Source organism: Zosterops lateralis, assembly GCF_965231275.1.
Source record: "Zosterops lateralis genome assembly, chromosome: Z".
Classification (NCBI taxonomy): Eukaryota; Metazoa; Chordata; class Aves; order Passeriformes; family Zosteropidae; genus Zosterops; species Zosterops lateralis.
In genome coordinates, this window is record NC_139800.1 from 32,404,830 (window position 1) to 32,423,172 (window position 18,343).

An 18,343-nucleotide genomic window follows, 5' to 3' on the forward strand; every position below is an offset into this window, starting at 1 on the left:
ATGGAGGTCTGCAAATACAAGTATTTGTGGTGACTTGCTCATACAAGCAGTAGAGTATAGAATCGCATAGCTACAGAATTCATCGTGTCCAGGGAGGGTGTAGCTGCTGGCGCTGGCAGGGGAACAGAGACAAGTGTCTTTTATGTTAAGCTCAATAATCCATTTATTACCCCTGAAGATCAGGAGGGGGATGCAGATGAAAGACCTGCAAAGGCAGGGTCGTGGGGTTTTTATAGGGCATTGTAGGGTGGAGTTTAGGGTTATGGTCAAGGGAGGAGTTAACACAAAGGGGTGTAACATCAAGTTCCCATGCTTCAGAATGGGAGTACTCCACAGTAAAGGGGAAAAAAGAAACTAGTTTCCCTACAAAAAAGGAATTTTATGCCCTAAGTCTTCCTATATTCATCATATTACAGTGATGTTTTTAGTAATGTAGTTGAAACTTGTGCTGTATTATAAACATCTCAGCGCTCTTTGTTAAAGAAAAGGTCAAAAGAGGCCTGATGTGCCTTTAGGTAAACCAGAATCACAATACAAAGTGCAAATTCTTTCACAAATAAAAATATGTAACTTTTATGATAAAAAATTGTGAAATACATTATGATAGTAATCTAAAATGATTCTTCAGGAAGACTGCAGTCTACACAGTTATGAAACAGAGTAAGTATATTTCAAGATTCTCTACAGTTCTGAAATAAGATCAGTTAATTAAAGTGTAATCTCACCCTGCCTGGTTGTTTTTGCTGTGAGCATGGGTTCTCTGTCAGTAAATACATGACACTAAACTGATACTAAGTTCTTTGCCTCTCCTTGAGCTGGAGAAAGTCTAGATCATTGATTTGACTTTTTTCCCATTTTTATTGTTTTGTTTTAGAAAGGCTCCTTTGTTTGCAAACTAGCCTTTTTTTTTAGAGGAATGGTTGTTTGATCAGTAGTTCTGCATAACAGGCTTCTTTGTACTGTCTGAGTTTTTCTTGTATGTAACTTTCTATTCTTACAGACCATATGTGGACTATGGTTCTTAAAAAAAAAAATCTTGGTTTTTTTTTTTTTTTTTTTTTTTTTTTTTTTTTAAAATTTGGTGTAGTGGGTTTTTTCTTTTCCCTCTGGTAGGTTCCCATATTTGAGTGGTCCAGAAAATATGGAAAAAATTTATATTACAAAAATTTTCTTGCGCTAGTGTTCTTCCAGTGTTTATTCTTGAACCATTTCTTCACTTGTTCCAACACCTAATATTTCAAAAGTTCTTTGTATTAGTGTTAGACTACAAAAATTAATCACCCTCAGTGAAATATGGGGCTTTTTAGTTTGGAGGGTTTTTTTGACTAATGCTTGTTAAGACATCGTAGCTTTCAGTCTAGGAAAAACTATCCTGTCTTGTCAACACGGCTGCCATAACATGGTTTTCTGGAATAAGTCAGGGAACATGCTAAACCTCATGTTTAGCATGAATGTGTTCTGGGAACCAATAGCTAATTAGCTAATTAACATAATTTTTAATGTAACTTAAACATCTGTTTAGGTATTTTCCAAACTATTAGAATTTTACAAGTTTTACCACAAGATCTATTTTTAAATTTTGAGATTAGTAAATTTGGTTAAAAACATGAACATCTGTAAGTGGTAGCTTTCCAGTTAAGTCTCTGAGAAAATCTTAAAGATATTTTTCTATATTAGATTATTTGGACCAAGATAACAATAATGGTTAGATGTTGAATTGTATTGTGCATTCAAGAATGTTTTGTTCCTTGTAAGAATCTTTTATCTAGATGTATGACGATATTTATTTGAGAATTGAAGGGGTTTATGTCTAGGATATTTTGGTCCACAAAGTCTACATCTTTGAAAAATGTTATCATCAAAAAAGAAAAATAAGAGTATTTTTAGAGAGTGTATTTCTTTGTTTGGAATTACTGAAGGAAATACCTGAATAAGTATATTTTTTGTTCTTAAGACTATGAAATACAGTTCTTACAGATATGGTACCATTTGCCTTTGGAATTTCAATAGTAGTGCTTACTGAGAAGTAAATTCTTGTGTTACTAAAATGCAAGATGAACCTTAAAAAGCCTTCCCTTTTTGCTCTAAACAGGACAATTATGTTCAGTGTTTCTTTTTCAGGAAGGCAATTTGCCCTATCTGAGTGTTTTTTTTTTTTTGATAAAACAGAGTTTATGCCTGCTTGAGGCATCTGTTCTCTGTGTGAATTGAATATGAGAATAAATATTGTCTAATATCCAAACAGTACTTTTCACTGTTTGCAATCGTGTTGACTTCTAGCAGCTTCTGCCAGCTGAGTTTTTTGAAAGCAAATTGTCTTCTGTGATTTCAGAGAATGCATACCTTTCCATGGAAGTTAAGACAGTTAAAACAGTTGGTGGTTTTTTTAAGAGATGTTGAAGAAACATGAACAGCCTATCCTCACAATGTTGTTAGTCAAGACACCTAAATTTCCAGACTGCTATTAAGATAAGTAGTGAAGATCAGGCTTCCTCTGAGGTGGACATCAGTCTACTCGGTTCACTTGAAGTAATTACATGGGCTGGGCAGGTACTGTCTCATCTGTTTCCTGTGCCCTTTCTATTCTTTGAAGCATACAAGTGTCAGTAACATTGGTGAATATCAGTGATTGCTTTCACTGGACACCTTCTGAGAGAATACAACAGCCTTTGATCTACTTAGCTTTGAAGGGTCTGGTCCTTGGAACTTTAGACAATGTCAGGATCTTGGCTTTTTTTTTAAGACGTAGTTTGGCATCCAGACATATTTTCTCTTTTTCTGGAGGTCTTGCATGAGTTTGTCTTTAAGCCTTAGCCAAATGAAAGTCTTAGAGACTTTGATTTGTTGTGCTAGAACATTTGTATGTCTCTTTAGCCAGACTTCATGTAGGTAAATAATGCCAAAGTTGGAAGCTATATAATGCTGTAAGAATTCATTTTCTCAGGAAAAAAGAGTAGTTATAATAACTGAAACCAATCTAACAGGCTTTTCTGGGTTGCATAATTTATTAATTAGCTCTGAACCCAGTAGCACTATGTAAATTGGAAGCAACATGGGATTTGGGTCTCTGTGTATTTACTTTTCTTGAAGTGTGAGAACATGGCATAGACTAATTTGGAACTGCTTTTGCTGTGTTTCTGGAAGCTGTGAGAGTAGATGCTACTTTGGGGGACGGAAGCAGGCAAGTTTTGAAGAATATGAAGTAAACATCTGCAGTTACAGCAAAAAATCAGCCAGGCTGATGCAAAAGCACATAGGTATTTGGAGGACTGCTGAAGTAGTCCTTCAGCTAAAAAGACAATAATCTTTAACAAATGAATTAAAAATCCTAAAGTGACAATATTGATTCAAAAGCTTCAAAATTGGAAGAACTTTGAGCTCTTTGCACTACTTTCAGTTCTAGCGAGATAGAAGCACTAGGAGAAGAAACAAAGAGATGAGTGACACCTGGATGTTTCTACTGCTGAGCGCTACATCAAAGAATAGTTCCAGTTGAAGGGAATTGCAGGAGATCTGTAGTCCAACCTGCTGCTCAAACCAATATAAGTTTTGAGATCAGGCTCTTCAGAGTTTCATCCAGCTAGATCTTGAAAACGCGTTGAATGGAGATGGCACAACCTCTCTGGGAACCTGTTCCATAAAGTTGGAAAGTATTTCTCCTTATCTAAACCTCTTTGGATTAACTACTTGTCTTGTAGACAAACACTGCATGAAGTGATTGACTGCATTTCCTTAATAACCTCCTTTTAGATACTGGGAGGCCTGTTACACACTGTGGAATTATCTCTTCTCCAGCTTGAATATACCAAGTTTCCTCAGTTCTGATATGTATTTCTGCTGCCGACCATGGTGGTGACCATTCTCTTAGCCCACCCCAGCTTGGTTAGCAGGTTCTTTTTGAACATAGCTTCTACCTGGCCAGTTACGAGCCACATCGCTTTAGGATGGTGTTGTTTCCTAAATTCAGGTCTTTGCACATGTCATTGTGGAATCTCAGAAGGTTCATTCTGGGCTATTCTTTCTCCATGACTAGATTATAGCAGCTCTTCTGTTGAGTGTATCAATTGTATTGTGTCATGATCTACCCACACTGAGTTCACTGTTCACTGTAGGTATTATGAGACTGCACTCTTGACTTATTCCAGGTGATGGATGAAGCTGTTAAACAGATCTTATACAGAACTCTAACAGAACTCTACAGTATTACAGCCATTCCAGCTACTACCATCTGGGCTTTACTATTAAGCCATTTTTATCAATGTTATAATTCACATATGTAGATGAAAGTTTTAACAGCTTTAAAAATACTGTATGAGAAAGTGCTAAAATGCTTGCTAAAATTAAGTTCTATTTGATCTACTTGCCCTCCTTTTGTTCACAGCCCTGATCATTTTATCATGGAATATAACTTGGTTGGTCAGATATGATTAAGCTTTGGTAAATCCTCCCTGAGCGTTCCTGATCACCATTGTCTCTTTCATGAGGCCAGGAAATGGTTCTAGAAGGATTTGCTTCATAACCTTCCAGGGCTGAAGTTAATCTCAGTGTTTTGTAGTTCTTTTGTTTCTCCTTTTGACCTTTGACAAATAGAAGTGTGACATTTGCCTTTCTTCATTTGCCAAGGACCAGTTCATTTCTCCAGTTTTTGTGACCTTTCATGATGATAATGAGCAATGTCACTTTGACATTGGCCAGCCTTATCAGAACCTTTGAATGTAGGTGGGCTGACGTGCTCAGTTCTATGGGTTAAGTTCTCACAGGTTATCTCAGATTCAGTCCTCACCCATTGCTAGCAGTTTTTCTCCTTTTTGTATCCTTTTACTGACCATAGAGGCTTGGGACTAGACCTTGTCAGGGAAGATGGAGGACAAAAAGGCAGGGAGTATGGTGACCTTCTCTCTCTGCTGTTGATAAAATAGCTATTTTGTGTAGAAGTCTGTATATGTTTTCTTTCCTGCCATAACAGTGTTAAAATCCATTCTCATTTTTGTCATCTTTTGTGAATGTTAATTCTAGCCTTTCCTGAGGCACCTCCTTTCCATCCCTATATACTTAGGCAATCCTTCAAAATTTTTCCTTGAATTCCTATCTCTGGCTGGGTCTCCTATTTCTGTTGTTTGGTCTTGTAGTTTTCTCATGACCCACCTTTTTTATCCATGCCAGACTTTCTCTATATTTGTTTTCCTGAATACCAGGAGGATTGATGTAGTACAAGAACTGTTTGAAATTTTGAATTGTCTGCTATTGAAATCATGCTATTCTGAGTAGAATTGTCATAGTTTAAGAATGGTGTTCCCCAATTTAGTGTTCCTACGGATACACTCCAAACTATGTGCTGCTTGATCATTACCTCTTCGTCTTCCTCCTTCTGTGACAGGCTGGAGAGGATAATTGGAGTCACAAAAAGTAAAGATCATGGGCTGAGATAAGGACACTTTACTGGACACAATGATGAAATAAGACAATGAACTGTAACAGCAACAATACTAATGACAGAGTGTACAAGGGAAAAAAAAGTGATTGATTCACCTGTGATTGCACACTGTGGAAACCCCAGCCACACCCATTCCTTCTGACATGTTACCCTTAAGGGAGCCCTTCCCTTGTCCCCAGAAAATGACATGAGGTGGTATAGAATAACCTCCACATCCTAGGCATGCCCACTCCTGGCTACTGCAAAAATTAACCCTATTCTGGCCAAAATCAGGGTGAGAATATAGTCAGGTATGTGGAAACTTGAGGAGCAAGCTTTGAAATCAGTGTTGATGATACAAGATGTGATGTCTTTCTGAAGAGAACTAATGTGTAATTAAAATATGATGACTTCTGTTTATTACATGTAATCTGGAATCCATATCCAAATGATCAAATTTATGATTAATTTATGACTGAAAGTCTAACATAAGCCTTGGTAACGGAAAAGAACATAATCATAACGGAAAAGGTTTTCTTAGGAGGAATATATAAGTTTCTTCACTTAAAAAAAACCCAGGCAAACAGCTTCATAAGTCATATAATGTGCTAACGTGATGTGATACCCAGATTGTCTTTTAAAAATACGTAGAATATTTGACGTAAGTATTTTTGATTAAAACGTTCTAATATCGAAACTTTACAGATTAGAAAGAGAGTGTTTCTCCGCAAACAATCAAATGAAAGAAGTGATTGAAGAAAATAAGAAGGTAATTATAGACCTCTCTGCGAGACTAAGGGATGCTGAAAAAAGCTGCAGAGAATTACAGAGTGAACTTGCAATGGTAAGACAAAAAGCCTATGACACTCGTTGAGGTTCTTTAAACATACTCTGAACATAATCTGCATTTGCTGTGCTGAGCTATGGAATAAATCTGACTTTGCATTATTTTGATTTTTACTTATATTACTTTGTTTTGTGAAACAAAGATACTGGAGAAGCTAATTCCAAAGATACTGAAGATAAAATACTGGAGAACCTAATTCCAAAATATATTTTAAGTGATACACCAAGTATTTAATTGAGGAGTTATTTCAAGAGTGTGGCTATGAGTCAAGAGTAACCAGTCTTTGCATTCCTAATGAAGAAGGCAATTTGTGGATGTGGATTATGATTTTGTGTGAAGAATGTTCTATCTTCCTATCCAAGCTTTTTTTCTCCAGCTTGATTAATTGCCATTCTAGACTTGCATATTTCACTTTCACATAATGTTTTTAGTGTAAGCATTTGACTGTAAGAATTGTTTGAAAGTGTCTTCTTTGAAGGTCGCAAACTTTTTAGTTGATTGGAGGTTTTTTTGTTTGGTGTGTATTTGTCGTATTGGATGTATTTTACAGGATTATTTTCTAAAACATTTTTCCTTCTATATGACCAGTTGATGCCTTCCCACTGTCTCTACACACCCCTTTTGTCTCTACAAAATTGAATATCAATTTTGCTGTCCTCTTTAATAGCAGGAGGGTCAAAGCAAAAAGCTTAGGATATCATTAATGACATAGATGAAGGGGTGGGAGTGCACCGTCAGCAAATTTGCTGATGACACCAAGCTGAGAGATGCAGTTGACACACCTGAAGGACAGGATGCCATCCAGAAAGACACAGACAAAGTGGAGAAGTAGGCCCATGAAAATCTTGTATTATTTATCAAGACCAGGTGCAAGGTACTTGCATCTGGATCAGGGTAACCTCTGGTGTTAACACAGGCTGGGGGATAAACAGAGAGAGCTGTTGGGCCCAGAATGGCTTGGAGGTGCTGGTGGATGAGAGGCTGGACATGACCCTTCAGAGAGAAAGAAAGCCAAATACATCCTGGGCTGCATCCAGAGCAGCATGGCCAGCAGGGCAGGGGAGAGATTCTACCCCTCTACTCTGCTCTGCTCTGGTGATCCCACCTGCAGTGCTGCGTCCAGTTCTGGGGTCCCCAGCACAGGATAGACAAGGAACTGTTGCAGTGTGTCCACAGGAGGCCACCAAATTATTACAGGGATGGAGCAGCTCTGCTATGCGGCAGCCTGGAGAAGAGAAGGCTTTAGGATGACCTAATTGTGACCTTCCAGTATCTGAAAGGAGCTTACAAGAAAGATGAATAGAGACTTCTCAGAAGGGCATGTAGTAACAGGAGAAGGGGAATGGCTCCAAGCTGAAAGAAGGTTTTCATCATATATTTGGAAAAAATCTTTATTGTGAGAGTTGTGGGGCACTTAAACAGGTTGTGGTTGTTTTCATAACAGAGAAGTTGTGGATGCCCTGTTCTTGGAAGAGTTCAAGGCTGGGTTGGGTGGAGCTCTGAGCACCGTGGTCTAGCATTAAACTAGATGAACTTTGAGGTTCCTTCCTAATGAAGCTCTTCTATGATTCTGTGATCTAGAAGACCTTATTTCTCTTCATTGTATAGTAGCACTTACAATATTTCTATACTTAGCCAATTTTTTTCTCTAAGCCTATGAATTTCTGTTCTTGCCTTCTCTTGGACCTATGAGAGTAGGAGATTACCATGATCTTTTCCCTGCTACTGGCAGGCATTGCTCTATTCAGCATATAGGAGCAGAGATCTGCATCAGTCTTCAGATTTGATGGTGTCTCCTCTTCAGCTGATGAAGTTATTCCATACATTGTCTTAGCATTATCCACTTCCCAAGTAGATTGGTTATTAACAAATTGAAGAAAAATAAAATTAAAAAACCTTTGGGAAGACACAGCTTCTTCAATGCAAGCACTAAAGTATTAACAGACATTTGCTGCCTTGGTCAACCTGAAAAAATAATTTTATGAGGTACAAAAAGAATACAAAGAAAAATTCTATAGTAAAATGTATGTTATACCTGACAAGAATTCAGGATGAAATTCTATTCACTCTTGAGGTTTTTTGGTAATGACAACAGTATTAAATGGTGTACTCAAACCATTGTTAGTTTAGTTGTGTTACTGAAAGTAAAAGCAATAGATTGCCCCACTTGAAAGAACTGTCTTATTCATATAGCAGACTTTTAAAATTGTTTTACTGGAATGATTTCAAGCCACAAGACTGTCTTGAACAAGTAATAAAAATACTCATTTTCTGAAGACTTGTATTAGTGTTCCCCTGTGGAATTAGATTTTTATCACCTTTGATGGCTTTGTATTTTTCCTGAAGACTTTTGTTATTTGATTGGGAAGCAGGAGTGCCTGTGTGTGGTCTTGTTTACCCACATAGACAGCTTTTTTTTTGTTATTTTTCTTCCCAAAATCAAAAAGCAGAAGGCTATAGCAGAAACTAAGTTTAAATAACATTCAATATACTGTTATTAGGCTTCCCTTTACTTATACTAAAATTGTATGAAAATGTCAGTGCATTCTCTTCCTTTATTTCTACCTCCTGCTTTCTTGATCTGTTAATGAATTTCTTATATTTTGTACTATTATTAGACATCCTGAATACATCTTTTCCACTTCAGCCTGGTAATCTTAAGTTGGTTTCTCACGGTACTGTTAACATACAAGTTAATGATTTTGTTTGTAAAATTTTTGTAAGATAAAAAAGTACATTATTTTGAAACTTTATATGAAAAAGTGGTGTGGTGTTTTTTTGTTTGTTTGTTTGTTTGTTTGTTTGTTTGTTTTGTGTTTTTTTTTTCCCCTAATGGATCAGTTGAGTGTACAGTAAGTAGTTATTCTGCTTGTAATTTTAAATATCAGCATGTGGCAGAAGTTTGCCAGAAACTCGCATGGGTTAAATGTGATAGGATCTGTTACTATGAAATAAAATTGCTTATGAATGCTCAGCATGAGAAAACTCTGACTATTTACATTTTGTTTACTTGAGGAAGTTGGTCTCAAGCTTGTCATTATTTCTAGCTAGGGTTTCTAGAAATTTTTGGTTTCAAGAACAGAAATTTAGAAGAATGGCCATTGAGATTGAACACTTGGTTTGAGACAGCCCCAGCTATATTCCTGCCCCATGGAAAAAAATAGGAGTATCTTTAGGAGTTTTAAGTTACTCAGGATATTTATATTTCTAGTACCTAATAGTGGATGGTCTTAGTATTGAACAAGCAGGAGATGTTAAACCTTTATTTTCTAAGAAATGCAAATTTAAATTTGGCAAACTTGCCAGTTTACCAGAATGCGTATTAGGGAAGTGAAATAATTAAAATATTGTATCTTAGTATAAATTCCTTTAATTTGGAAGACGTGTCTATTCATTTTTACCCCTTTTAATAGATTCTATCAGAACTAGCATTATTTGTATATAAGTTACATAGTAGATCACACACAGCTTGTCTTTTCCCCCGTGGCATGTAAATCTTTCTCTTACAGCCATGCCTGAAGTCATGCTCTGTTTGCATCTCAGCTGTCCATAGAAGCCTTGTAGGTTATTGTATACCAAATGTTAGAACAGAAACATATAAGAATCTAGTTCCAGGTCGTATACATTAAGCATTGTTCTTTAGCAGAAGTTGCCTAGGTATTGACTGAACAGACAATGAAGCACCCTGAGGACTGTGATTCTGTTCTACAACTTCTGTGACATAGAAACTGGGACACAATGGCAAAGATGTAAATGTCATCTAGGCAATTTAATGTGGACAGTTTCTTTCAGTTAAAAAAAAAAATCCCAGTCCTGATACACATTCTTAATTAATTTTGTGCTAATGATTGTCAAGTGTTGTTTGACCTTGATTCTTTTTTTCTTGCCTTGACATAGAGGGATGAGTGTTTTTTCCCAGATGTAACTGCTATTATTGTCCTAATGTAAGAAGACTAGTTAGTCTGAAACATATGCTGAAATGATCTTCTGCAAACAAACTAATTTTGTAATTTATTTGGGAAGTACAGAGGTCATTCAAGCTGTGATGTCCTAGTGTTGGAAGACAAGCATTCTAAATTTAAAGTTGCAGTTCTCAAAAAATTTTCTCTGACTTGGAAAAAAAAAACCAAACTTCAAAACCCAAAGAGGTACTTCATAACATTCTCTCAAACCAAAAGTTGTTACAAATCTCTTTTTATGGGACAAGAATGGTTTGAATAAAACTTTAGCATTTTGATTAATTTGTAAGTCTGAGACACTAAATTTCTTAAGAGATTGTATTTAATTTACATGTGGCCAGACTCTTCTATAGTCTTTTGAAAATTCCAGCTAATATAAAAAAATAAAAGAAGTATTCAATAGTTTGATAACTTGGAACAAAAATAAATAGTAGCGCAAGGACAGAGTTTGCCAGTGACAGTTTGGTTTTGTTTCTTATAATACAATTTATGCCTGTTAGATGAAAAATTTGTACTACTTTTCTGCTTTACAGAGCATCACTTGAGTAAAACCTGTGTAAAATGTGGAGCAGTCTTTTGTATTTCTGTAAGTGTTTTGATTTGCTGTCCCCAGGGTCATGCCTGGTAAACATTTTGATACTTTTGTAAAGAATTTACATCAGGATTTTTCAGGGAGTATCTGAACATGCTGCTCCTTGGTGCCTATGTGGATAGTTCTGGATTTGGCTCTTACTCTGCCATCACCAGTTGGAATTTGTACTGCAGACTGAGTGGGCGAATTAGTCCGTGTGCAAGAGAGCTCCCCTCAGGATCCCCTTGTAACTGTAAAAAAAGTAGAGAAAATTCCTCAGGAATTAAGGCAGTCCATTGTACAGCTGGACCTCAACTCCCTGCATATTACTGCAGTGGTTTTGTTAAGGTAAGGCTTCAAAGTCCTGCCCACATGTTTATTTTTTAAAAGTTATTGAACTTGAGATAGAGATGCACGTTTGCAGTGTCAGGTTCTGTGGACTGTCCTGGAACTGTGCATAGAGTTTACATTTATTTTAGTCAACAACGGCTTTTGCAAAATGCTGGGACAGCAATGGGACATCATTTCTGTATGGAAAGAGGAACAAAAATCAAATACTGATAGTTAAGGAAAATATGTCTACAACCAAGGTAGTAGGAACTTGTCCAGATAAATAAAAATACCCTTCTGGAAGATTGACACAAGTCTGACAGTGAGTGGAAGAATTTTATAGCAGTCAGTTTTCCAAATAGTTCAAGTTATCCTTACAGATAAGGATAGAAAGTATTTGGAAAAAAGATTTTCTCCTCATTGGAGTCTACAGTATTTTTAATGAAAAATGTTTGGTTCTCTTTAATTTTTTTCAGAGTCAATTGTGTTTTGAAATTGGTGAGTAAATAAATATGTTTCAAACTACATTTTCTACATTTTCTTTGTCCTCAGGAGTTGTTTTCTGATAATAGGATCCTTTTTTAAGCATACGAAGTTTATTTCAAGGAAGTATTTATATACTAAAATTCAGCATATGTTCTGGGTTCAGAAAGTATGGTTTTTCTCCCATTTTATTGGATTTTTGGCTTTCAGTTTAGAATATGTTGTGAAAAAGGAAATTGTCTTTAAGGAGTATGAGAAATACTTCTAGTATATTTTGAGAACTTAAAATTCTCAAAATATATTAGAAGTATATTTTTTATATAAAATATACTTTATAAAATATCCTGGAAGTTTTCCTGTTCATGGAAATTTCACTGATCTCAGAGATTTGGAATTCCCAAGAGCAAGTACTTCCAGTGAAGACTGAGGTGAAAAAAGCAATGAGAAAGCTTTTTCTCTCTCCTAGTCCCCAGATCACTGTCTCATTAGCAGTGGGCCCACATCTTGCCTAGTCCTTCTTTTGCAGGTGATGTGCTTCAGAAATGCTTTTCTTTTGCTCTTCACATCCCATGCCAGATTCAACTTTAGGTAGATTTTGGCACTCCTAAACATATCCCTCTAGGTTTTAACAATGTATCTGTATTTGTCCAAGTTTCCCATGTCTGAACAACCTTCTTTATACTTCCTATTAATACTTGATACTTTAGTTGGGAGTTCCCCGCATATCTGTACAGATCTTGCCTTTGATTTTCAAGTTTGTTTTCAAGAATCACTATCTCGGTCAAGAACGGTCCGTTCTGGTGTACAGGGAGTCAAGCAAAATCAGCAGAAGACTTACCTTACAAATATTCTTCCACTTGTTTCTAGTAATGTGGTCTGTGAAGAAAACTCTCTTTATGTAAAGGCTTTAGCAATTTTTTCAACTGACTTCCCTTTTGAAATTGCCTAGGAAACAATTACACCTGTACTTCTGCAGCAGTTCTACAGGAATGGCTAAACTTGTTGATAGATGGAGTTCTTGAGAAGGATTGTAATCGCATCTTCTGGAACAGTTGTTGAATCTGTCAGCTGCAGTTGATTGTGTTAGACTCTATACTCGTGCACACCATTTTCCTTTTCAATGTAAAGCATTATGTATACTCTCTGTATTTGTTCAGACTGAAGAAAACTAAGGAGATAATAGCTACTGCTGTAAACTATCAAGTGGGTGCTTGTGGAGAAGATGGAGCTACGCTCTCCTTAGATCTGTGTGTTGGAAGTATAAGAGAAAACAAGAAAGTTGTAATTTCCTGTAAAGGGAAAACAGAAAACTTCACAATGTGGATTGTGAGATACTGAACAGGTTGCCTGGAGGGTTTATTGAAATGTCATCTTTAAGGATACTCAAAACTTGACTGAACAATTTCAGATCCACCTAATCTGACTTCGACCATACTGTGCTCTGAGTGGGGAGTGGGACCAGATGACCTCCACAGGTCCTGTCAGCTTAAATTCATGAGTTTATGACTGTATACATTCTTACTAGATAACTGTCAGTGAGACATAAAAAATCAGATCAATAATAGATCATTTTGGACTGTGCCTGGATTTTTAGCAGTGTAATTTACATGGGATTTTTTTCTTCAATTTCTGATAATGGGGACGGTGATTGAAAATAAAAGTTAGAAAAGAAAGATAGTAAGTATTTTGCAGTTCACCTCTAGAGAGACTGGCTAGTCTAATTTCCTTTTCATCTTTATTGCTGTTGAAAAAGAGACTAAAGTTGACTTCGGAAGTGTAGATGCAGTTAGCAAATGAAGCACAGAGAAGTGGTGAAGGCTGAATAGCCTGAATCACACTGACTAAATTATGGTAAATTAACTAAACAAAATGGAAAAATTGGATGAGAAGATTGAGAAAAAGTCTCACATTTGATTTTCCATAGGAAAATATTTTTTCTGAGGAGATTTAGTCTTACCTCCTCTGTGCTGGAGTATTTTATGTAAAAAGAGTAGTTATTTATTGTGGTATTTTCATACTTTTATATTTTCTTATTTTTAATTTGTGAAGTCTTTGAGATGATATCAATATGTGAATGTAAATTACTTTAATGTTGCTTGCATCCTATAAAATATTTTTACTGAATCTCAACATTTCCAAGTTCTATTTATATAGATAAGTTTATGGAGTAGGAATTAAACCTTGGGTTTTTTCAATATATAGAAGTGATTTGGAAATTCTTTATGAAGTGTAGTACAAATTCTCACACAAGGAAAAGCGTGTAAATGCTACAGGGGACCTAATACTGAAATACACATATGAATAATATATTAGTTGATATACAGTACATATAATTAAAATTGAAAGAGTAAAGCAAATTTATAAAATATTTAAACTGAATAGTGAAGAAGACTGCAGAGAATTAAATGCATTTCTTGGTTTTTTTATCCTGACAGTTACATGCTACCAGTATGTAGCAGTTTTCCTGGGGAGGATGTTTCCCACACATAAGAAATTGCCTGGGTTCTTTGGCATGCAGTGAAGCATAACTAAAGCAACAGTTTCTAGATATGATAAAAAATAGTAGAATTTTGCTCAGTAAAAAAGGTTAACTTTCCATTACAAGTAGAAATGGAAATTATGCAAATATGTGTTCAAATTTAGAATGGAAATAAATTGAGCAGTTAAAAGTCATGTGCCATCTTTGACCATAACCTTTGTCATAAGAAAATTGTGAAGTTATTTAAATCTAGTTTCCTCTTGAATTGGGGTAGGGGTAGAGGTGGTTGATTTTCATTTATTTATGCTGCTTTTAGATTTTCTAAATTCCTGAGGTATATTATTTTGTCAGTCAGCAGCTAAAATCATACAATTCCTTGAGAAGTCAAAACTACATATACCCAAAAGGATCTTGATCTTGGAATTATGGATACATGTCTTTTAAAAGTGCAGGTTATAATATCAGATATAAATTGAAGAAATTATTTGCTATAGTCTTTCTACTGTAGTGATTTAAAAAATCTGCTGTAGAACTTTACTGGCTTCGAAAAATTTGGTGTCTTGATCCGAACAATAGACTGCACTTAGTGAACAGCTTTCTTTAAGAAAATTCAGTGATAAGGTCTAAGAACTCTGTAGCTTTGTGTTCCATGCATAAGGATGAATATTTGGTATTGAAGAAATCCCTATCTAGCATGGAAGATAATAACAATTGAAGTAGGCAGCTTTGCAATGAGAATAGGTGTGGGATTTGACTGAGTGCCAAATCATGGATTTCTAGCCTGTCTGCCAGTAGTTTGGTGTCTTTCTGGATGCCCTTGTAAGGGTTTAACAACAGATTTCACTGCTTGCATAGATGGGCAGAATTTAATGTCCATTGAGATACTTCTAAAGCAGAAGATGATGAAGACTGAGTTTTTGTACGACTATCTTTTGTTTTGCTTTTGAAATCTGTTCGTTTTATACTGTGTGATACAGGGTTCTTATTTGTTATGTCATGTTAGCAGAATTTTAAATTTAAAGAGGAACAAATATAACATTGTGATGTGTATTTATTCTGTTTACTTATTTTAATGTGTTCTTTCCCCACCCCCTCTTGCTTGTCTCTTCCTCTTGTCAAATAAAGGCCAAGAAACACCAGGTCTTTCTAACAGAGACGTATGAAAACAACATGAGAGAGCTGGAGTTACTCTTGGACAGCTTTGCTATGTCAGACCAGCGGACAGCAGGTTAGTTGAAGGTATAAAATGACAGATGCATCTGTCAATGTTCCAAAGTCACTACATTGTGGGAATTCTGCAGATGCCTCTTGCATTCCCTCTTCTCAACATGCTTTGATTTGATGACATGATAAGAGCAGTTCTCACAGCAGTCAAATGGCCTTGCTAGCTGAGAAAGGGTGACGGATTGTGGACCTGCTGTTGTCAGCCCAGAGCTTGATTTACAAATGCTGAGGTGTATATGATCGGTCAGAAAAGGGCTCACTTGCTGTGCTCTAAATCCAACTGAGAAAAAAGTCCTTACAGTATACCTGCAAAGGGAACAGATGTTTTGCCTGAACTGAGCCAAATTCTGAGGCAACCTTCAGCAACTTAAAGGTCATATATTCAAAAAGGTTGTGTAGGACACATGATGCAACACAATACTTTTTACGGTTGATTGTGGACCAGTACTGTGTTGCATTAATTTAATCTGATAAGAACACGTATTTCACAGTTTTCATTAAATTTAATTGTAAGTCAGTGGTTGTCACTCTGCTATCTGGCTATATATATAATTATTGTATCAGACTTAACAAACTGCTGCCTAGGCATTTGAAATAGTGACTAACGTAAACAAGCTGAACTTTAACATCAAGATAGTGATTTTTTTAAAGTTGAAAATTGAACACTTTTTAAGATCTTCATTTAAAACTGATTCCTGTTAGAAAAATTACATACTAGACACAAAGTGCTTCCAATTTGCAGTGAAAGTAAACTAGAACAAAACAAATAAAATGTGGCTTACAGAGAAAATGGGTTTATTTTATGTATATCATGATATGTTTTTGCACTTTTTAGCAATGATAGACGTAAATGGGTTGTTAAAAACACTTTTAAATGAAGATACTTTTTTTTGTATCTTCACAAAATGATTTTTTTTAGGGCCTGGTGCTGTTAAATTTCAATAAAGAAAAAACTTCTCGGGATTTGTTTTGTCTTAAAAAGGTGAGCTTGGATTCTGTGATGCATTGATTCCTTGCATAGGCTATATGCTTTTTTGATTTGAACTGGTTTTATTCTGTAATTGTAAATGTAATTACTATTATTATACCTGTAGTTTACAGTTGAAAAGCTCTTTAAGACTGTACATTTTCCACAGTTTTGCAAAGTTCCACATGCTCAGAAGGACTTAAGTAACTCTCAGGGGAGCTGGATGCTGCTGCCAAAGTGCAGTTTCCAAAGCAGCAATTGTCTTTTGGATAGTTAACCTTGCTGAGAACAGCTTTGACTTGTTTCTATAATACTAAAAATTCAATAACAGTACTTTCAGTATTAATTTGTTTTGTTTGAGGTAAACTTTTAAACTAATTTAAATAGATTTTTTTTTCAAGCCATAGTATCTCTGAAGAGGCTCTTGAGGCAGATAGTAGAATTTAGTTTTGCAGTGGATTGACTAAATCTTTACAGTCATTACAGTCTTTTAATATTAAAATAGACATTGACTAAGACATTTGTTCTACATATTTGCTATGCTTTTAAGTTTGAAACTTAATTTTTAATGCTTTTGCATTATTATATTATTACTCTAGTGTACTTAGGAATTTTTGTATCTAATAATATTTATTCATTTTTTTAAAAAAATTACTGTTATTATATTTGAAATGGGAATGCCTGGATTCCAATAAAAGTAAAAATCTTAAGTAAATCTTTGTAGTCTGATTACTCGATGAGGGGCTGCATGAGCCACAGCTGATGGGGAAATCTTTCTTGTTCTTGTGGTCAACATTGAACTCAAAGGGTTGAGAGATCTACTTTAAAATCTGTCAGTATTAAAGGTCCAACACTAAAGATCCAGCCCCTTAATTCAAGTTCCAATCAGTCTGTGATTATTAGGCTATACAGTAAAGAGAAGATAATACTGTATTTTTAAGATCATGTCATGGGTTGCCACTGGGCTGATGCCAAACACCCGTGAAAGGTGCTAACTCATGCAGCTGGACAGAGGAGAGAAAATTTAATGAAGTTCATGGGTTGTGGTTAGGACCAGGAGAGTTCACTCATCAAATACCATTACAGGTAAAACAGGCTCAACTTACAGATGTGAAGTGAACTTACTACTAACAAATCAGAGCAGGATAGAGACAAGTAAAACAAACCCTTAAAAAAACACCTTCCCCCCAGCCCTCCCTCCTTGCCAGCTCTACCTCCTACCCCATCAGCACGAGGAGACAGGGAATGGGTGTTACGGTCAGTTTATCACCCATGGCTTCTCCTGCTTAAGGAGAGGAGCCTGCTGCACTGCAGGGTCCCTCCCATGGGATGCAGTGCATTGACAACTTCTCCAGCCTGGCTCCATCTCATGAGCAGCAGCTCACTGCGAACTGCAGCAATGTGAGTCCATCCCACAGGCAGTACTCCTCCCAAAACTGCTGTGGTGTGGATCACTCTTCCGTGGGGTGCAGTCCTTCAGGAACAGACTGCTCCAGCAGGGCCCCCTCTCCACAGGCCTTCCACAGGATCACATCCTCCTCCAGGATATCTGTCTGCTCCAGTGTGGGGCTCCCCTGTGGACTGCAGAATCCTTGTGGAACTCTACGGGACACAGGAGCACAGCTCCTTCACCACAGGCTGCAGAGGAATCTCAGCTCTGGAGCATCTCCTCTCTCTCCTTCTGCAATGACCTTGGTGTCTGCAGAGCTGTTCCTCTCATTTGTTCTCACTCCTGCTTCTTTGTAGTGACAATTAAAACTGTGTCACAACATTTGCTTTGATTTATTCTTAAACCTGTTATCACGGGGTCATAACCACCATTTCTAATTGGCCCATCCTCTGCTAATGGCACATCCATCTTTGGAAGCACTATGGATTGGCTCTGTCAGACATGATGGAAGCTTCTAGCAGCTTCTCACAGAAGCTACTCCTAAAGCTCCACTTGCTACCAAAGACCAGCCCATGCAAACCCAATACAGATTAAAACCTAAATAGTTTTAGAAAGCTTTTTTTTTCTTTATGCATGTCAAAATAACAAACATAAATTCATGTCTTCTCCTTTTTCAGTGA

At 36.4% G+C, this 18,343-nt stretch overlaps 1 protein-coding gene across 8 annotated transcripts in view; it reads left to right on the top strand.

Moving 5' to 3' along the window:
* The window catches only part of CCDC171 (coiled-coil domain containing 171), a 158,910-nt gene that overhangs the window by 36,371 nt on the left and 104,196 nt on the right, over positions 1–18,343 (top strand). For 7 of the 8 annotated variants that reach the window (XM_083884191.1, XM_083884193.1, XM_083884190.1 and 4 more), the window contains 2 exons: positions 6,119–6,257; positions 15,208–15,310. In XM_083884191.1, the coding sequence (XP_083740317.1) occupies positions 6,119–6,257; positions 15,208–15,310 (242 nt within the window). The remainder of the gene's footprint in view (positions 1–6,118; positions 6,258–15,207; positions 15,311–18,343) is intronic. The other variant, XM_083884194.1, reaches the window with a different exon arrangement.